This window comes from Macrobrachium nipponense, chromosome 6 (assembly GCF_015104395.2).
Source record: "Macrobrachium nipponense isolate FS-2020 chromosome 6, ASM1510439v2, whole genome shotgun sequence".
NCBI classification, from domain to species: Eukaryota; Metazoa; Arthropoda; class Malacostraca; order Decapoda; family Palaemonidae; genus Macrobrachium; species Macrobrachium nipponense.
The window spans coordinates 126,235,162-126,256,296 of record NC_061108.1 but is presented as its reverse complement, the minus strand read 5'-3'; the positions used below and the strand labels follow the sequence as shown (position 1 = coordinate 126,256,296).

Below are 21,135 nucleotides of genomic sequence, written 5' to 3'. Positions count from 1 at the left end.
TTGATTGAATTAATTTTCTTGAATTTTGTGATAATTTTACTTAATTTGATTCAAGAATTGATTAAACTTTACTTTGTTTTCAAGTAACAGTAATTTTCCCTGATATTGTGAATTTCACTTATAAATTTTGAATTTAATAATAAATTTTTGTATTTAAAATTTTTATAAGTGTTTTCTTTATCTTACACCAGTATAAATATGTTTAATTATGATTATATTCATGTTAGGTAGAAACATAGAGTGGTAATTGATTTGCTTTCCATCAATTTAATTGAAGTGACTTAGAACCAGGGAAGTACTTAGACTTCTGAAATCAGGGAAATACTTAGAGTTTTAAAGTTGTTGAAGGAGTGATGCCCTTTGATTAATTTAATTACTTACAAGATTACCTCACACCTGTTTTAATGAACTTAGTCTGATTTTCTGCAATACTGGTAAGTGTTAAGGGATCACTGTGTTCAGTCGTTTAAATGTGTTATGAGGGTTCAGGTGTTTGGCTTTTGGTGAGGTAATATTTGATGCAAGGTAACCAGATACTTGGCACTTCGTAACAATATATATATATATATATATATATATATATATATATATATATATGTATATATATACATATATATATATATACATATATATTATATACATATATATATATATATATATATATATATATAATATATATATATATATAGATAGATAGAACCTAGCCACCTGGGGGGCAACCAAGTCCTTATGGGTGCCGGTCCCAAGCCCGGATAAATAGGGAGGGTTGGTGTCAGGAAGGGCATCCGGCTGTAAAAATCTGTGCCAAAACCAAAAATGGAATGAGCCGAAATATGGAAAGAGGTAATGCTAGGGCGTACTCCGTAAACGACGCACAGAGACATCGCCCTAACTCTGTGGTAAGGCGAGGGCTACTGCATCAGGAGCGGGTGCAGCTAAAGAAGCGAGCTCACATTGGGTTCAGAGTATGTCAGCTAAATGTTAGGTCCATGACTGGGAGAGGTAGAGAATTGGCTGACTTGATGAGAGAAAAGAAAGTAGATGTTGTGTGTGTGCAAGAAACGCGGTGGAAAGGAAATAAAGCTAAAGAGTTGGGAGATGGATATAAGCTATATTATAGTTGGAGCAAATAAACAAGGTAGAAATGGAGTTGGCATAGTACTGTCTAGTGAACTAAAGAACTCGGTAATAGAAGTGCATAGAAAGAATGACCGTATCATCAGATTGAAGATATGTTATGGAGGAGAGATTCTGAATATTATAAGCGCATATGCACCACAAGTTGGTTGCACAGAAGAAGAGAAGGGAAATTTCTGGAGAGACATGGATGGAATAATGCAAGAACTGGAAGAGCATGAGAGGGTGATAGTTGGGGCAGATTTGAATGGCCATGTCGGAAGTGAAAATGAGGCGATTGGGCGGGTGCATGGGGGCCATGGAATTGGGAGAGAAACCCAGAAGGAGAGAGTGTAGTGGACTTTGCTGTGTCATTCGACATGGCAATAGTAAACACATTTTTTGAGAAGAAAAGGGAACACCTAATAACATATAGGAGTGGGGGAAGATCTCCCAGATAGACTATTTCTTGTATAAAAGGATAAATCTGGTGGAGGTCAAGAACTGCAAAGTTATTCCAGGCGACCATGTAGCCCCCAACACAGGCTGCTATGTATGGACTTGAAGTTGAAAAGGGAAAGAAAAACCAAAGCTAAAGGGATAAGGAAAATTAAATGGTACGAATTACAGAAGGAAGGGGATAAGAAGAGAGAATTTAAGAGGAGGGTTTTGGAGGATATTGATATAGGGATTGAAGATGTTCAAGAATGGTGGGCACGAAATGCAGCAGTAATAAGAAGGCATGGAAAGGAGCTGCTAGGAGAGACATCTGGTATCATATGGGAAGAAAAGGATAGTTGGTGGTGGGATGAAGACATTGAGAAAGTAGTAAAAGATAAGAAGGAGGCAAAAGAAAAGATGGGAAGAGTCACAGTCAGTGGAAGACAGAAATAGGTACAGAGAGAAAAACAAGGTGGTGAAAAAGGTGGTAGCCCAAGCTAAAGCAAAGTCGTATGATGATGTGTATAATGAGCTGGGGACAAAGGAAGGATTAAAGAAGATGATGAAGCTATCAAAGGCTAGAAATAAGAGCACCAAAGATATAACACACATCAAACAAATAAAGAATCAAGAGGGTGTAGTGCTTAGAAAGGAGGAAGACATTGTGAAGAGATGGAAAGAATATTTCGAACAGTTGTTAAATGAAGAAAATAATAGACTAATAAGAGAGGATGGGCAAGTGAACATTGGCATGGTAATGAGGTTTTCTAGGCAAGACGTACTAAATGCACTGAAGAAGATGAAGAAGGGGAAGGCAACCGGACCAGACATGATCCCGGTGGAGGCATGGAAAGCATTAGGAGATGAAGGAGTGGATATACTGTACGATCTTATGATAAAGATCCTTGAACAGGAAAAGATACCAAATGAGTGGCGTGGGAGTATATTGATCCCAATTTTTAAAGGGAAAGGCGATGTCCAAGAGTGTGGTAATTATAGGGGCATTAAATTGATGTCCCACACTTTGAAGATACTGGAAAGGATGATAGATGCTAGACTGAGAGAAGAAGTACAAATAGGTAAAGAGCAGATGGGATTTATGAAGGGAAGGGGAACAACAGATGGTATATTTTGTCTGAGGCAAATAATGGAGAAATTCGGGGAAAGACAAAGGGACCTACATATGGTATTCATTGACCTTGAAAAGGCTTATGACAGAGTCCGAGACAAGAGGTATGGAGGAGCCTGAGGGAGAAGATGGTGCCAGAGAAGTATGTGCGATTGATACAAGAGATGTACCGGAATGTATTTACCAGTGAGTGAGGAGCAGTGTTGGGGAGACAGAAGGTTTTGAGGTGAGAGTAGGATTACACCAGGGGTCGGCTCTGAGCCCATTTTATCTTTAACATAGTGATGGAGTTATAATAGAGGAAGTAAGGGAGACAGTACCATGGAACATATTGTATGCGGATGATATTGTTCTGTGGTGCAGAGAGCAGGGAAGATCTGGAAGTGAAATTGGAAAGATGGAGACAAGTACTGGAGGACAGAGGAATGAGAATAAGTAGATCCAAGACAGAATATATGTGTACCACCACTGAGGGGGATGATAGAGAAAGTATTCAGCTTGGTGGAGAGCAAATAAGGAGAGTTGATAAGTTTAAGTATTTGGGATCTTTTGTTAACGCTGGAGGAAGTATGGAAGAAGAAGTAAAACATCGGGTACAGGCAGGCTGGAACACTGGAGAGCGGCCTCGGGAGTTCTTTGTGACAAAAGAGTGCCGCTTAGGTTAAAAGGAAAATTTCACAAGACGGTGGTAAGAACAGCAATGCTGTATGGTACGGAAACAGCAAGCATGAGAAAAGCAGAGCAGAAGAAGATGGATGTGGCAGAAATGAGAATGCTTAGGTGGATGTCTGGGGTAACAAGAGTGGATAGGATCAGAAATGACTACATAAGGGGGTCAACTAAGGTGGTGGAAGTATCAAAGAAAGTGCAGGAGGGAGGCTGAGATGGTATGGACACCTGTTTGAGGAGAGATGAGGACCACGCTGGGAGACATACTATGGGAGTGGAGGTGCAAGGAAGAAGAAAGAGAGGGAGACAGAAAGAGATGGAAGGACTGTGTGAGAGGAGATTTACATGAGAAGGGAATTGATGAGGCAGAAGCGCAAGATAGAAATAGATGGAAACGGCTCATCCGAAACGGCGACCCCATATAAAAATGGGAAAAAGCTGGAAGAAGAAGAAAGAAAAGGGAAAAAAGCAGATTATATAGATAGTAAAATAGATATAGATATAGATAAATAGATATTTTTTATAGATAAGATATAATGAATAATATATAAATTAGATATATATATATATAATTATTATATAATTAATATAATGTATAATTTATATATTAATTTATATTTAAGGTATCTATATATTATTGTATATATATAAAATATATAGAGATAGAAGATATATAATAGATATAGATATAGTATAGATAATAGATATAGATATATAGATATAGATATATATTGAATATATATATCATATATGTATGTAGTTATATATATATATATATATAATATATGTATATATATATTATATATTACGTATATATATTATATATATATATATATACTTATTATATATAGATAATATTATATATATATAAATTTAAAGAAAATATATATAGATTACTATATTTATATATATATATATATATATATAGATATTATATATATTATATAGATATATATAATATATATATATATATAGATATATATATATATTATATCTAATGTATATATATAATATTATAGATTATATAGATATAGATATATATAATATATATTGATTAATATATAGATATATTTATATATATATAATCTATAGTAGAATATATATATATATATTATATACATTAATATATATATAAGATATATATATATAATGTAGTATATTATATATTATATAAATAATAATAATAATAATTAATATATGATAATATATATATGTATATATATATATATAATATATATATATATATATATATTTATATATATTATTATTATTATTATATATATATATATATATAGATTAATACTATATCCTTATATATATATATATATATATTATATATATTATATATATATATGTATATATATAATCTATATATATAATTATTGTATATATATTATATATATATATATAATATCATTATATATATATATCTATATATACATACTATACATTATTATTATATATCTATATCTATATCGACATCTTATTATTCTTATTCGTATATCTTATATCTAATATCTAGATAAGCTATATAATCTATATATCTATATATACTAGATATCTACTAATACTACTCATAATCATACCTAATATATCAATATATCTCTATATCTTCTTATATATGAATATCATCTAATACTACTCATAATCTAATAATTATCCATACTATTATTATTTATTCTTATATCTAATCATCTTATAATTATATCTATAACTAATATACCTTCTAATCTATATATCTATCTCTATATCATATATTCATATATTATATATTATTATTAACTTGGATTCTCTATATGATATATATATATATATAATCTATATAATATCTATAAACACTTATATATTATCTAATATCTATAGATATTATATATATATATATGTATTATATATATATATTTCTTCTATATATCGTTATATATATCTATATATATACATTATATATATATATAATATAATTCTCTATTATCTTATATCGATATCTATATCTATATATCTATACTATATCTATCTATATCTATATATCTACTATATCTATATATCTATATTCTATATATCTATTATCTATTATATCTATATATCGAGATTCTATATAGCTATATTCGATATATCTATATATCTCTAATATCTATAATATCTTATATCTATATATCTATATATATATATATATATATATATATATTATATTATATTATATATATATATACTATATATTATATATATATATAGTATATTATATATATATCGTATTATTATATATATATATATAGTATTATATATATCTATATTATATATATCTATATGTATATATATCGTATATATAATATATCCTATACACTGATATATATATCTATATATAATATAAATTTTATATATATATTATAGTATATCTATATCTATCTTCTCTATCTATTTTAATCTTATATTCTAATATCTATATTATCTATATATATATATATATATATACCGTATTATATATATATATACATTATATATATATTATATATATATATTTATATATATATATATATATCTATATTCTATATATCTATATCTATTTATCTATATCTATTATCTATATCTATCTATATATATTATATATATATATAATATATATGTAATAATAATAGAGGTATGTTATAAATGTATATTGTATATGGTATATGTATATGTATTAATGTATATCTATGATTTATGCGATTAGATCCACTATATCTATATGCATAGATTCGCGATACCTCATAAATAGCGAGACAGCTATTAGCGATAGAGCTATTAGCTATATATTCTATAAAATATCTATATATCTATATTATATATATATATAGATATATATATAGTATATCTCTATATATAGATATATTTATAATATATATATAGATATATATTAACAGATATATTATATATATATATATATAAGACATTATATATATATATATACTATATATAGTATACTAATATATAAGATATATATTTATTTATACAGAGGAAGAGATTTATATATCTATTATATATATATCTATTATCTACATCTATTAATCTATATCTATTATTTTATATTCTATCATAGATATATATTACCTATTATATATATTACAATAATATATATCTGTATATATATATATGTATGTATATTGTATATGTATATATATATATGTATATATATATATTATGTATCATATGTGTATATAATCTATTTAAGATATATATAAGATATATATATACTATATATATATATGTGTGTGTGTGTGTATATATATACATATATATCTTATATATAATAATCTATATATCTATATCTATATATATATATCTATATATCTATATACATATATATATATATATATTAATATATATATATAATATCTATCTATCATATCTCTATAATATATCTATATATATATATATATATATATAATATATATATATATATATATATATCTATATCTATAGCTATATCTATATCTATACTATATCTATATCTATATCTATATTCTATATCTCTATATCTATATATACAGTGAACCCCATATTCGCGGGGAATGCATGCCAGAGTCCCCACTGAATAGCTAGGATCTGCAAATACTTAGAACTCCCATAAAAACGCATTTAACTGCCTATTTTGTGAGTTCAAACTCAAGAAAAACCCACTAAAAATTCTTATACCTTTTTTTTAAGTTTTGTCACAAAAGGTGCATTTAATCATGAAATTTATATGAAAATATAGTAATCTGTGGATATTTCTCATAGAAAAATACCTCGAATATGCGAACTTCCTCGAGTAATGTAGATATGTCCATCAAGAAATCCGTGAATACATGAGTCCACGAATGCTGATAACGCGAGCACAGGGTCCACTAATATATATTATATAATATATATATATATATATATATATATATATATATATAGTATATAATGTATATATAATAATATATAGCTATATATATATATGTATGTGTGTATTTATTTATTTATATACATACTGGCATGAAGATTTTTATTATAAATTAGGAGTGATTTTTAATTTTAATATTCCTTGGGATTTGTTACACGTCCGAATGATCATAAAAAAATGGATTTTATTTTACTGTACTTTATTGTCCTTACTTGAATTTTACATTTGCAATGTCTTCTTTCAGACCATCATAGGATTCTTGGGCGACAGTGTAGGCAGCAAGGTTCGAAGCGCAGGCCCCAACATCCTGCGCCCCATTTCATCAGGGGAACAGTTCTTCGACATGAATGAGGATACCTGGCCGGTCGGCGAAGCTGTCCCGAAACTGGAATCTGCCACTCAGATATCGGGTAAAAATCCAAATCCATGGTCTCCTGCTCATGTGTATGTGTGTGTGTTTTTTTTTTATCTGTCATGTCAAGATTCTCTCTGTTTGTGTCTTAAAATTAGGCTTGAGTTGTCGAAAACTTACAGATATAACTTTCAGTGTAGAATACTGGACTTCTAACTGCGAGGTTTATCATCCTGTTACATCTTTAGAGCCTTTTTTTACTCTGTTTCCTTTTCAGTGCTGAATGACCGTATAGGTCACAGCGCTAGTCCTTTTGCCTAAATTTTATATTGTTTTCCATTTAAGTGTATTTGTAAGAACATACCAAGATTTATATATAAGGAAAGAGGGTCTTATTTAAACCTTAATATGCCAGTGGAAATTGTATCCATAATCATAGGAACACTAGGCACGATCCCAAGATCCCTGAAAAGAAATCTGGAAAAGCTAGATGCCGCTGTGGCTCCTGGACTCATGCTGAAGAGCGTGCTCTTAGAAACAGTGCACGTAGTGAAAAAAATTTGAGACTCCTAAGGAGGTAGGATGCAACCCGGAACCCCACACTATAAATACCATCCAGTCGAATAGGATGACTGAGATAGAAATAAATATAATAATAAATAACCTCACTTTTGTTTCCACCCCCTTCAGGAGAAGCACGGTACTTGGATGACATCCCTGCCATCCCAGGAGAACTTCACGCAGCATTTGTCTTGACGACGGTTGCCAACGCGAAGATCAAATCAATCAACACGGAAGAAGCACTTGTAAGTAAATGGTTTATTTCAGTCTGTCACTATTCACTCCCACCAGATGGGTTATTATTATTATTATTATTATTATTATTATTATTATTATTATTATTATTATTATTATTATTATTATTATTATTATTATTTTATTTTGTTCTAAGGGGTCCACAATAATAAAAAAAGATTTAATTGTTCGTATATAATTTAAAAACAACATACAAAAAAAAGAAAAAAACTTTCGAACTCTTCTCTGGGTTCATCTTCAGGGAAGGTTTCGAAATCTTTGTAAAGTGTTTTTAAATTACACACGAACTATTAACATTTTTATTATTATTCTGGACTTAGAACATTATATATGCTCTCGTGATAGGGAGTTTTCCCCAACAACAAACTATTATTATTATTATTATTATTATTATTATTATTATTATTATTATTATTATTATTATTATTATTATTATTATTATTGTGATCCCTCTATTCTTATGGAACAAGCTAACGAGGACGTTGACTTGAGATTCCAGCTTCCAGCGAATATGGTCTTCATTATCAAGAAGTAACTGAAGCTAACAGGAAATACGGAAAAGAAGACAGAGCAACTTTAAACCATAATGATTTATGGTTTAGTTTTGCTCTTTTTCCCTCTCTCGTATTCCCTGTTACCTTCTCTTATTTCTTTCAGGTGAACACCACATTCGTTGGCAGCTTGAATCTCAAGTCAGTGGCACCTGTGGGCTTGTTCCAAATGAATAGGGTTCATCTTCCGAATAATAATAATAATAATAATAATAATAATAATAATAATAATAATAATAAAAGGAACCTGGAAAAACTAGATGCCGAAGTAGCTCCAGTAATCATGCAGAGGAGGTTGGTATGGTATTAGCTTCCCACCTACGGTGGTCGCGGGTTCGATTCTCGGTCATTCCATTGAGGAGCGAGAGATGTGTATTTCTGGTGATAGAAGTTCACTCTCGACGTGGGTCGGAAGTCACGTAAAGCCGTTGGTCCCGTTGCTGAATAACCACTGGTTCCATGCAACGTAAAAGCACCATACTAACAAAAAAGAAGAGTGTACTCCTAGAAACAGCACACAGCCAGAAAAGTGATGGATTCCAAAATAGGCAGGATGCAACCCGGAACCCCACGCATAAGAACCACCCACTCGAATAGGATGACTGTGATAGAAAAAAAAATAATAATCCAAATTCTTATGTATTTATCTTTGGCATGCTATGATTTGTACTTCAAGAAAAAAAGGGAAAATAATCTTGGCTAAAAAAATATCAAGAATCTTGTTTGAATAATTTCTCCGAACTAGATTTACTCATGAAACTACTAGTTTATTTTAACTGTATTGGCATTATTATTTCTCAAAGTGTGTTAGTACTATTTTTAAACTTCACGTTAGTTTCTTTAGTTAGTTTAAACTAAGGATTTCCATTTTTAGACGAGAGGAGAATCGGATTGATATACTCGATTAGTGTTATTTAAAAACTTCCATGATTTGGATTTGCCTCAGACAGCTAAAGTTTCTATTCTAAACTCAGTGTAAATCACAAGACAGAGATGCTGACTGCTTAGTGACCCTCCCTTTACCTGAATTCAAGCGCATCAGTGGGGTGGTTGGTATGGTGTTGGCGTCCCACCTCGGTAGTCGCCGGTTCGATTCTTGGTCATTCCATTGAGGAGTGAGAGATGTGTATTTCTGGTGATAGAAGTTCACTCTCGACGTGGTTCGGAAGTCACGAAAAGCCTATGGTCCCGTTGCTGAATAACCGCTGGTTCCATGCAATGTAAAATACCGTACTAACAAACATTACCTGAATTCGACAAATCTTGATCATCTTAATTTAGTCCCAAAATCAAGTGATTCTCTTCTTCTTTTCATACTCTTGCAGAAAGTCCCAGGCGTTGTGAGCTGGATCAGCAAGGAGGACATTCCTGGTCAGAATTCCTACGTTGTCCTGGCAGGAGCCTTCAGTCCCGTGCACGGTGGGCCCGATCCTGTGAGTTCCTTTGTAATTTTTGTGGATCCTACACATTTTTCAAGGTCACTCTCGGAATGAAGTAGCTATTTTAAGTGTAAAGGACACAGACTTTTAGACGTTTTACAGCCTAGGTCTAATTTTATTAATGAATAGTTTTCAGTACGAATGACAGGGTTTAATATGCATAACTGACACAATTTTCAGTAACATCAAACCTCTGAGGCTCTTAAGGACGAACGACGCGTTTCTTAGTTATAGATGTGACGCAGTTCTTCAGCTCTAATAGATCTGAATCTCTAGCTTAAAAGACGCAGTTTAATTCAGTGCAAACGAAATCATTCAAATAATGCTGCCATCCTATTAAACAGGACTTGTCTAAGAAAGGGTCTACATAATAATTACGATGATAATAATATAAAGTGAGTAACTCAGCAAAAGAGTTTTTGCACTGAAGTATTGGATTAGAGCAGAATAACTTAAAAATTGGAAATTTATGCAGTTGCTAGTCATTCACCATCATCATTCCTGTCCCCCGTAGGGAGGTAGTGCCGTCAGTGCACCTCTTACAGTGCACTGTAGGCATTACCAATGGTCTTTGCAGGTTACTTCGGTCCCTAGCCGTAACCTCTTTCATTCCTTTTACTGTGCCTCCTTTCACATTCTCATTCTATCTGAATATCCACCCTCTCTAACAATTGTGCTCTGTAGGGGGTTAGTGCCGTCAGTGCACCTCATGCTATGCACTGTAGGCATTACGTAAGGTTCTTTGCAGCGTCCCTTCGGCCCTTAGCTGTAACCCCTTTCGTTCCTTTTACTGTACCTCCTTTCATATTCACTTTCTTCCATCTTAATTTCCACTCTCTCCTAAGTGATTCATAGTGCAAATGCGAGGTTTTCCTCCTGTTACACCTTTCAAACTTTTATCTGTCAATTTTCACTTCAGCGCTGAATGACCTCGTAGGTCCCAGTGCTTGGCCTTGGCCTAAATTCTAGATTCAACTCTAGATTCATAGTCTCATTCTTGTATCCGAATATCCATTCTTTCTAACAATTGTTTCATAGTGCAACTGCTTTGAGGTTTTCCTCTTCTTACACCTTTCAAACCTCCTGACTGTCAATTTCCATTTTATTACTGAATGACCTCATAGGCCCCCATTCTACAATCTATTCTGTCACTCTTGGCCCTTAGGTATTCGTAGCAGACCGCGTCAATTATGCGGGCCAGCCGGTCGGCGCTATTGTGGCCGAAAACAGGGACACGGCCGTTCGAGCGGCCAAGTTGGTCGTCGTGGAGTACGAAGACGTCCGGAAACCCATTCTCACCATAAAGGACGCTCAGGAGGCCGGCAAGTCTGTGTCCATTACGGGAGATTTCAGCCTCGGCGACTTTGCAAGTAATTTATTTGTTAATTTTTTTTTTTTTTTTTTTTTTTTTTTTTTTTTTTTTTTTTTTTTTTTTTTTTTTTTTTTAAAGGGGGCGGGGCGTTGTGGAAAGTAGCTACTGGTTTAGAGTGTTGTTTTTGGTTATTGTGTTTTGTGGACAGTTTGATTTAGGTTTAGATGAGCGAAATGAGACAGTAAATTGCATATGGATTATTGAATGATGCATGTTTAGATGATACTGAGCTGATCGGAAACAGTAAGGATAAGCTGCAGAAACCAGAGAAAGAGTTTGAAACTGTTTGCAAGGGTAGAAGGTTGAGAATAATGATGATGATCATATGGTTTATCCTCCGTATACCTCATGCGGCTCACTGTGGTCATTACTTAATGTTCTTTGCAGCTTCCTTCAGCGCCTAGCTGCAACTCCTTTCATTCCTTTTACTGTACCTCCGGTCCACCTTCTCCTGACAATTGTCTCGCAGTGCAGTTGCGAGGCTGCTCTCCTGTTATACCTTTAAAACCTATTACATACAATTAGATTTCCTTTCAACGCTGACTGACCTCTTAGGTTCCAGCGCCTGACCTAGATTTTATGTTCCAGTTTATATTCCAACTTAGGTTCCGATAGAGAGTGGAAATAATGAAGTTGAATGAATTAAGATTAATATGAATAGCAGAAGAATGGAAGCTGTTGACTTGTGTGTATTTTGGAGTAAATATAACCTTGGTAGGAATAGAGAAGCAGTGAATCTCAGTATAGTTGAAGCAAGATGAGTAGCAGGGAGGCAAAAGATTAAGCATGCTTCAGTTGACCATGGAAGATAGGGTGGGAGCGCTTGGGAGGATTGTAGAGCCAACTCTCCTTTATGGAAGAGAAGTTGGGATAGAATAAAAAAAAAAAAAAAAAAAAAAAAAACGGAAAAAAAAAAAAAAAAAAAAAAAAAAAAAAAAAAAGGTAGCTACAGAGATGAGTTCATTGTTTGGTATATGGCATAAAAGGAAAACAAAAGAGACTTAAAGATACATAGGAGTGGTACAACAGTTAGCACTGATGGAAGGATTTCTCAGAGTGCTTTGAGATGGTTTTGCCACGTGGAAAGTATGAGAGACCTAAAAATGGTGTAAAGTCTGTAATTTGTGAGTGTTCAGAGGTTGATAAAAAGGTAGACCTGGAAGTTGGAAGTGTGAATGTGGCATTGATATTTGGAAATTTTCTCTGGAGCCACTCAATGTCGAAAAGGTAACACACTATAATATAATATATTATATATATATATAATATTATATATATATATATATATATATATATATATACTACTATAAGAATGTAAAATATTTTCCGTTAAAACAGAATTCCATCTAATAAATGGAGCCCATAAAAGCATGGAAAGGGTAAAGAAATATATTTCGAATACTCATACATACAATTATGTTAGACTTTTTGTAAGCAAACATTTTTACACACTCGTGAATGCCTCACTCTTCCACAGAGGCCTACGAAGAATCTCCCCACCATCTGACTGGAGAGCTTTCGATGGGTACTCAATTCCACTTAACCATGGAACCCCATGCTGCCAGGGTCGTACCCACGGAAGATGGCTATGACGTCTACTGTACCACCCAGTGGCCTGCGGAGACCCAGGCCACCACAGCCGCTGTGTTAGGCGTTCCTGTGAACAAGTAAGTCGTTTATTTTGTCTTTGGCTTTCTGTGGAACAATATCCCTGAGGACGTCGTGCGATTGGAACTTCAAAAGCTCAAGGGAAGTTCCAGTGCATCACTACCCTAATGCTATTATCCTTACATTTTAATACATTTTTATCTATCATGTGAATAGTGTTCATTTCTGAATGAATAATAATAATAATAATAATAATAATAATAATAATAATAATAATAAAATAGATGCATAGATGAGACAGGATATAAATACCTGGGAATAATGGAAGGAGGAGATATAAAACACCAATTGATGAAGGACACGAATCAGAAAGAATATATGCAGAGACTCAAGGCGATACTCAAGTCAAAACTCAACGCCGGAAATATGATAAAAGCCATAAACACATGGGCAGTGCCAGTAATCAGATACAGTGCAGGAATAGTGGAATGGACGAAGGCAGAACTCCGCAGCATAGATCAGAAAACCAGGAAACATATGACAATACACAAAGCACTACACCCAAGAGCAAATACGGACAGACTATCAATAACACGAAATGAAGGAGGGAGAGGACTACTAAGTATGAGGACTGCGTCAACATCGAAAACAGAGCACTGGGGCAATATCTGAAAAACCAGTGAGACGAGTGGCTAAAGAGTGCATGGGAAAGAAGGACTAATAAAAGTAGACGAAGACCCACAGAAAGCTTACAGAGACAGGAGAAAGACAGACAGAACAGAGGACTGGCACAACAAACCAATGCACGGACAATACATGAGACAGACTAAAGAACTAGCCAGCGATGACAATTGGCAATGGCTACAGAGGGGAGAGCTAAAGAAGGAAACTGAAGGAATGATAACAGCGGCACAAGATCAGGCCCTAAGAACCAGATATGTTCAAAGAACGATAGACGGAAATAACATCTCTCCCATATGTAGGAAGTGCAATACGAAAAATGAAACCACCAAACCACATAGCAAGTGAATGCCCCAGCACTCGCACAGAACCAGTACAAAAAGAGGCATGATTCAGTGGCAAAAGCCCTCCACTGGAGCCTGTGCAAAGAAACATCAGGTACCTTGCAGTAATAAGTGGTACCGAGCACCAACCTGAGGGAGTGATAGAAAACGATCAGGCAAAGATCCTCTGGGACTATGGTATCAGAACGGATCAGGGTGATACTGCAACAGACCAGACGTGACGTTGATTGACAAAGTCAAGAAGAAAGTATCACTCATTGATGTCGCAATACCATGGGACACCAGAGTTGAAGAGAAAGAGAGGGAAAAAATGGATAAGTATCAAGATCTGAAAATAGAAATAAGAAGGATATGGGATATGCCAGTGGAAATCGTACCCATAATCATAGGAGCACTAGGCACGATCCCAAGGTCCCTGAAAAGGAATCTAGAAAAACTAGAGGCTGAAGTAGCTCCAGGACTCATGCAGAAGAGTGTGATCCTAGAAACGGCACACATAATTAGAAAAGTGATGGACTCCTAAGGAGGCAGGATGCAACCCGGAACCCCACACTATAAATACCACCCAGTCGAATTGGAGGACTGTGATAGAGAAAAAAAAATAAATTAATTAATAATAATAATAATAATAATAATAATAATAATAATAAGAGAGGGAAAAATGGATAAGTATCAACACCTGAAAATAGAAATAAGAAGGATATGGGATATGCCAGTGAAAATTGTACCCATGGTCATAGGAGCACTAGGCACGATCCCAAGTTCCTTGAAAAGGAATGTAGAAAAACTAGAGGCTGAAGTAGCTCCAGGGCTCATGCAGAAGAGTGTGATCCTAGAAACAGCGAACATAGTAAGAAAAGTGATGGACTCCTAAGGAGGCAGGATGCAACCCGGAACCCCACACTATAAATTCCACCCAGTCGAATTGAAGGACTGTGATAGAGCAAAAAAAAAAATCAATAAAAAAAAAAAAAATAATAATAATAATTCATCGTTGATAAGTAAATTAATAGTAAACAATCTTGTTCTAGAGGATTCTGAGATCAGTTAAAGTGGTTTGCTCAGTCTTGTATTCAGTACAATTAAAACTGGGTCACAAATTGTGATGAAAGTTGTGCTTCCGATTTCTGTGAACAAATGAAGAGGAAAGTAGAATATTTTCCGTTAAGATAGTGTTAAAGCTGCCATACGTAGTCTTATAGGTATACTAGATAGATTTTTGGGTATTTTGTATTAATTTTAAGAATGACATGTACACGCTTTATTCATAATAATGATAATAATATTTTAAAGGTAATCACTGCAATACATTTTAAAAAACTGTCAGAGGTCAAAGGTCACCATGACTTTTGTTGCTTAAAGTAATCGTAATAAAATGTGATAGAGGTCACTGTAAGAATAATAGGATTTAAATTGGTAAGTGTACCTGTCCTCCAAAATGCACCATTTCAGTCTTGGAACTTATTCTTATGCTGGAGACTACCGAACCTTTACCTGTTTAGGTTTATGATATCTGTATTGACCCGCGACCTTGAATAGATCATGGCGGTAGATACTGGTGAGAGGTATTTACTTAATCCCCCTCCCTACCATAACCACCCAAAGTGCCTGTAATGATACAGAAGACTAAAAACCTGTAATTATAGTTTCTGTTACCTGTAAAGATACAGAAGACTAAAAACCTCTTTATTATAGTTTCTGTTATCTGTATTGCCCTGTGACCTTGAATACGTCAAGTGATGAATATTCTTTGAAAGATATTTACTTACGACCCCTACCCCCCCAACAAAGTATCTGCTTATAAATTATGGTGAATGAACGTACACTGGCTTGAACTTGAGACCTGTACATAATGTTCCTAGAGTTGGAACTTTCCATCACGATCATCTTTTACATTAACGTAATTTTTTTTTTACTCAGGGCACATTCATAATAATAATAATAATAATAATAATAATAATAATAATAATAATAATAATAATAATAGAAAGATTGATAAGTATCAGGACCTGAAAATAGAAATAAGAAGGATATAGGATATGCCAATGGAAATTATACCCATAATCATAGGAACACTATGAGGCTTCAACCCAAGATCACAGTAAAGGAACCCTGGAAAAACTAGATGCCGAAGAGCTCCAGGACTCTTGCAGAAGAGTGTGCTCCTAGAAACAGGACACACAGCGAGAAAAGTGATGGGCAGGATGCAACCCGGAACACCCACACTATAAAAAAACCACTCAGTCGAATTAGAGGATAGTGACAAATTATTATTATTATTATTATTATTATTATTATTATTATTATTATTATTATTATTATTATTATTATTTATATTTTTTTTTTTTGCTCTATCACAGTCCTCCAATTCGACTGGGTGGTATTTATAGTGTGGTGTTCCGGGTTGCATCCTGCCTCCTTAGGAGTCCATCACTTTTCTTACTATGTGTGCCGTTTCTAGGATCACACTCTTCTGCATGAGTCCTGGAGCTACTTCAGCCTCTAGTTTTTCTAGATTCCTTTTCAGGGACCTTGGGATCGTGCCTAGTGCTCCTATGATTATGGGTAAGATTTCCACTGGCATATCCCATATCCTTCTATTTTCAGATCTTGATACTTATTCATTTTTTCCCTCTCTTTCTCTTCAACTCTGGTGTCCCATGGTATTGCGACATCAATGAGTGATACTTTCTTCTTGACTTTGTCAATCAACGTCACGTCTGGTCTGTTTGCACGTATCACCCTATCCGTTCTGATACCATAGTCCCAGAGGATCTTTGCCTGATCGTTTTCTATCACTCCCTCAGGTTGGTGCTCGTACCACTTATTACTGCAAGGTAGCTGATGTTTCTTGCACAGGCTCCAGTGGAGGGCTTTTGCCACTGAATCATGCCTCTTTTTGTACTGGTTCTGTGCAAGTGCCGGGCATTCGCTAGCTATGTGGTTTATGGTTTCATTTTTCTTATTGCACTTCCTACATATGGGAGAGATGTTATTTCCGTCTATCGTTCTTTGAACATATCTGGTTCTTAGGGCCTGATCTTGTGCCGCTGTTATCATTCCTTCAGTTTCCTTCTTGAGCTCTCCCCTCTGTAGTCATTGTCATGTGTCATCACTGGCTAGTTCTTCAGTCTGTCTCATGTATTATCCGTGCATTGGTTTGTTGTGCCAGTCCTCTGTTCTCTCTGTCATTCTCCTGTCTCTGTATATTTCTGGGTCTTCGTCTACTTTTATTAGTCCTTCTTCCCATGCACTCTTTAGCCACTTGTCTTCACTGGTTTTCAGATATTGCCCCAGTGCTCTGTTCTCGATGTTGACGCAGTCCTCTATACTTAGTAGTCCTCTCCCACCTTCCTTTAGTGTTATGTATAGTCTGTCCGTATTTGCTCTTGGGTGTAGTGCTTTGTGTATTGTCATATGTTTCCTGGTTTTCTGATCTATGCTGCGGAGTTCTGCCTTCGTCCATTCCACTATTTCTGCGCTGTATCTGATTACTGGCACTGCCCATGTGTTTATGGCTTTTATCATATTTCCGGCGTTGAGTTTTGACTTGAGTATCGCCTTGAGTCTCTGCATATATTCTTTCCTGATCGTGTCCTTCACCTCTTGGTGTTTTATATCCCCTCCTTCCATTATTCCCAGGTATTTGTATCCTGTCTCATCTATGTGTTTGATGTTGCTCCCATCTGGTAGCTTTAACCCTTCAGTTACTCGTTACTTGCCTTTTGTATGTTGACTAAGGCGCATTTTTCTATTCCAAACTCCATCCTGATGTCCCCAGATACAATCCTTACAGTCTGGATTAGGGTATCTATTTCCTTGATGCTCTTACCATACAGCTTGATGTCGTCCATGAACATCAGATGGTTGATTCTGTTGCCTCTTTTCTTGAGTTGGTACCCGGCATCCATCTTATTATTATTATTATTATTTGAAGGTAGGAGACCCTCTCTCAAACATGTTTTGTTGAAGAGGATGAGCAGCATCAGTGGAATTGAATTTATATATGGCTGATATTTTCAAATATCAGCCCTGATGAGAAGAAAATATAATAAGAAGAATTTAAAAGACCATATATGAAATCTAAAATCAATTCCACTGATGCTGCCATCCCCTTTAACAAAACAAATTATTATTATTATTTATTTATTTATTTTTGGTCTATCACCGTCCTCCAATTCGAATGGATGGTATTTATAGTGTGGGGGTTCCGGGTTGTATCCTGCCTCCTTAGGAGTCCACCACTTTTCTTACTATGTGCGCCGTGTCTAGGATCATACTCATCTGCATGAGTCCTGGAGCTACTCCAGCCTCTAATTTTTCCAGATTCCTTTTCAGGGATCTTGGGATCGTGTCTAGGAACCCAGCCTCTAGTTTTTTCAGATTCCTTTTCAGGGATCTTAGGATCGTGTCTAGTGTTCCTGTGATTATGGGTACAATTTCCACTGGCATATCCCATATCCTTCTTAATTCTATTTTTAGGTCTTGATACTTATCCATTTTTTCTCTCTTTCTCTTTCTTTCACTTAAAATCTGGTGTCCATTATTATTATTATTATTATTATTATTATTATTATTATTATTATTATTATTATTATTATTATTATTATTATTATTATTATTTTGTCTAAAGGGTCCACAATAATACAAAGTGTTAAGAGTCCGTGTATAATTTTTAAGACTTGACAAAATTCGAACCCTTCCCTGGGTTCATCTTCAGTCCAAATGAACAATTAGTTACAACATATACAGAGGTGAATTTAAAAACAAGAGCCGTTGAAGATCGTTGACACCGGTCGTTAGCTCGTTAATGGACCAGGTGATGAAGAAAGAGGGTAGTTAACTCTTAACTAGGTGATTGTTATTATTATTATTATGTACTTTACAGCATCAACGTGACAGTACGACGGCTGGGTGGTGGATATGGATCGAAGATCAGCCGGCAACACGTACTCTTGGGTGCAGCCGCCGTTGCCGCCAGGAAACTGAAGCGCCCTGTTCGGTTCGTCGCCGATCTGAACACCCACATGACCTATGCCGGCTGGAGAGAGCCCTACCATGCTGCTTATGAGGTTTGGAATGCATACTGCCGTATAAGTCATGAGAGATGTTGAAGTGATTGGGTTATGTGGCGTGTCTCAGTGGAAATTCAGATTATCTTGGTGTTTTAGTGGATATTTAGATCATGTCACTGTTTTAGTGGATATTTAAATCATGTTACTTTTTTAGTGGACATTTAGATCATGTCATTGTTTTAGTGGACATTTAGATTATGTCACTGTTTTAGTGGACATTTAGATCACGTCATTTTTTAGTGGACATTTATATCATGCCACTGTTTTAGTGGACATTTAGATCATGTTACTGTTTCAGTGGATATTTAGATCATGTCACTGTTTTAGTGGACATTTAGATCATGTTACTGTTTCAGTGGATATTTAGATCATGTCACTGTTTTAGTGGACATTTAGATCATGTTACTGTTTCAGTGGATATTTAGATCATGCCACTGTTTTAGTGGACATTTAGATCATGTTACTGTTTCAGTGGATATTTAGATCATGTCACTGTTTTAGTGGACATTTAGATCATGTCACTGTTTTAGTGGGATATTTAGCATCATGTCCATGTTTTTAGTGGACATTTAGATCATGTTACTGTTTCAGTGGATATTTAGATCATGTCACCTGTTTTAGTGGACATTTAGAATCATGTTTACTGTTTCAGTGGATATTTAGATCATGTTCACTGTTTTAGTTGGGACATTTAGATCATGTTCTCTTTAGTGGACATTTTAGATCATGTCCATGTTTTAGTGGCATTTAGATCATGTATGTTTTATGGACATTTAGATCAGTTTTTACCTCCATTTAGTGGAATATTTGTCATAATGTTACTGTTTTAGTGGATATTTAGATTATGTCACTGTTTTAGTGGACATTTAAATCATGTCACACTTTTAGTGGATATTTAGACCATGTCACTGTCTTAGTGGAAATTTAGATCATGTTACTCATTTAGTGGACATTTAGAGCATGTCACTGTTTTAGTGGACATTTAGATCATGTTACTCATTTAGTGGATATTTAGATCATGTTACTCATTTAGTGGACATTTAGAGCATGTCACTGTTTTAGTGGATATTTAGATCATGTCACTGTTTTAGTGGACATTTAGATCACTTCACTGTTTTAGTGGATATTTAGAGCATGTCACTGTTTTAGTGGACATTTAGATCATGTCATTTTTTAGTGGACATTTATATCATGTCACTGTTTTAGTGGACATTTATATCATGTTACTGTTTCAGTGGATATTTAGATCATGTCACTGTTTTAGTGGACATTTAGATCATGTTACTTATTTAGTGGATATTTAGATCATGTTACTCATTTATTGGACATTTAGAGCATGTCACTGTTTTAGTGGATATTTAGATTATGTCACTGTTTTAGTGGACATTTAGGTCATGTTACCCTTTTAGTGGACATTTAGATCATGTCACTGTTTTAGAGGACATTTAGATCATGTTACTCATTTAGTGGATATTTAGATCATGTTACTCATTTAGTGGACATTTAGAGCATGTCACTGTTTAAGTGGATATTTAGATCATGTCACTGTTTTAGTGGACATTTAGATCATGTCACTGTTTTAGTGGACATTTAGATCATGTCACTGTTTTAGTGGACATTTAGATCATGTCACTGTTTTAGTGG

The 21,135-nt window shown here is 34.2% G+C and overlaps 1 protein-coding gene across 2 annotated transcripts in view; it reads left to right on the top strand.

Annotated features, from left to right (window-relative positions):
• The window catches only part of LOC135216146 (uncharacterized), a 56,009-nt gene that overhangs the window by 15,834 nt on the left and 19,040 nt on the right, over nt 1-21,135 (top strand). For both annotated transcript variants that reach the window (XM_064251237.1, XM_064251238.1), the window contains exons 12-17: nt 7,498-7,663; nt 8,296-8,411; nt 10,298-10,405; nt 11,577-11,781; nt 13,261-13,450; nt 19,305-19,488. In XM_064251237.1, the coding sequence (XP_064107307.1) occupies nt 7,498-7,663; nt 8,296-8,411; nt 10,298-10,405; nt 11,577-11,781; nt 13,261-13,450; nt 19,305-19,488 (969 nt within the window). The remainder of the gene's footprint in view (nt 1-7,497; nt 7,664-8,295; nt 8,412-10,297; nt 10,406-11,576; nt 11,782-13,260; nt 13,451-19,304; nt 19,489-21,135) is intronic.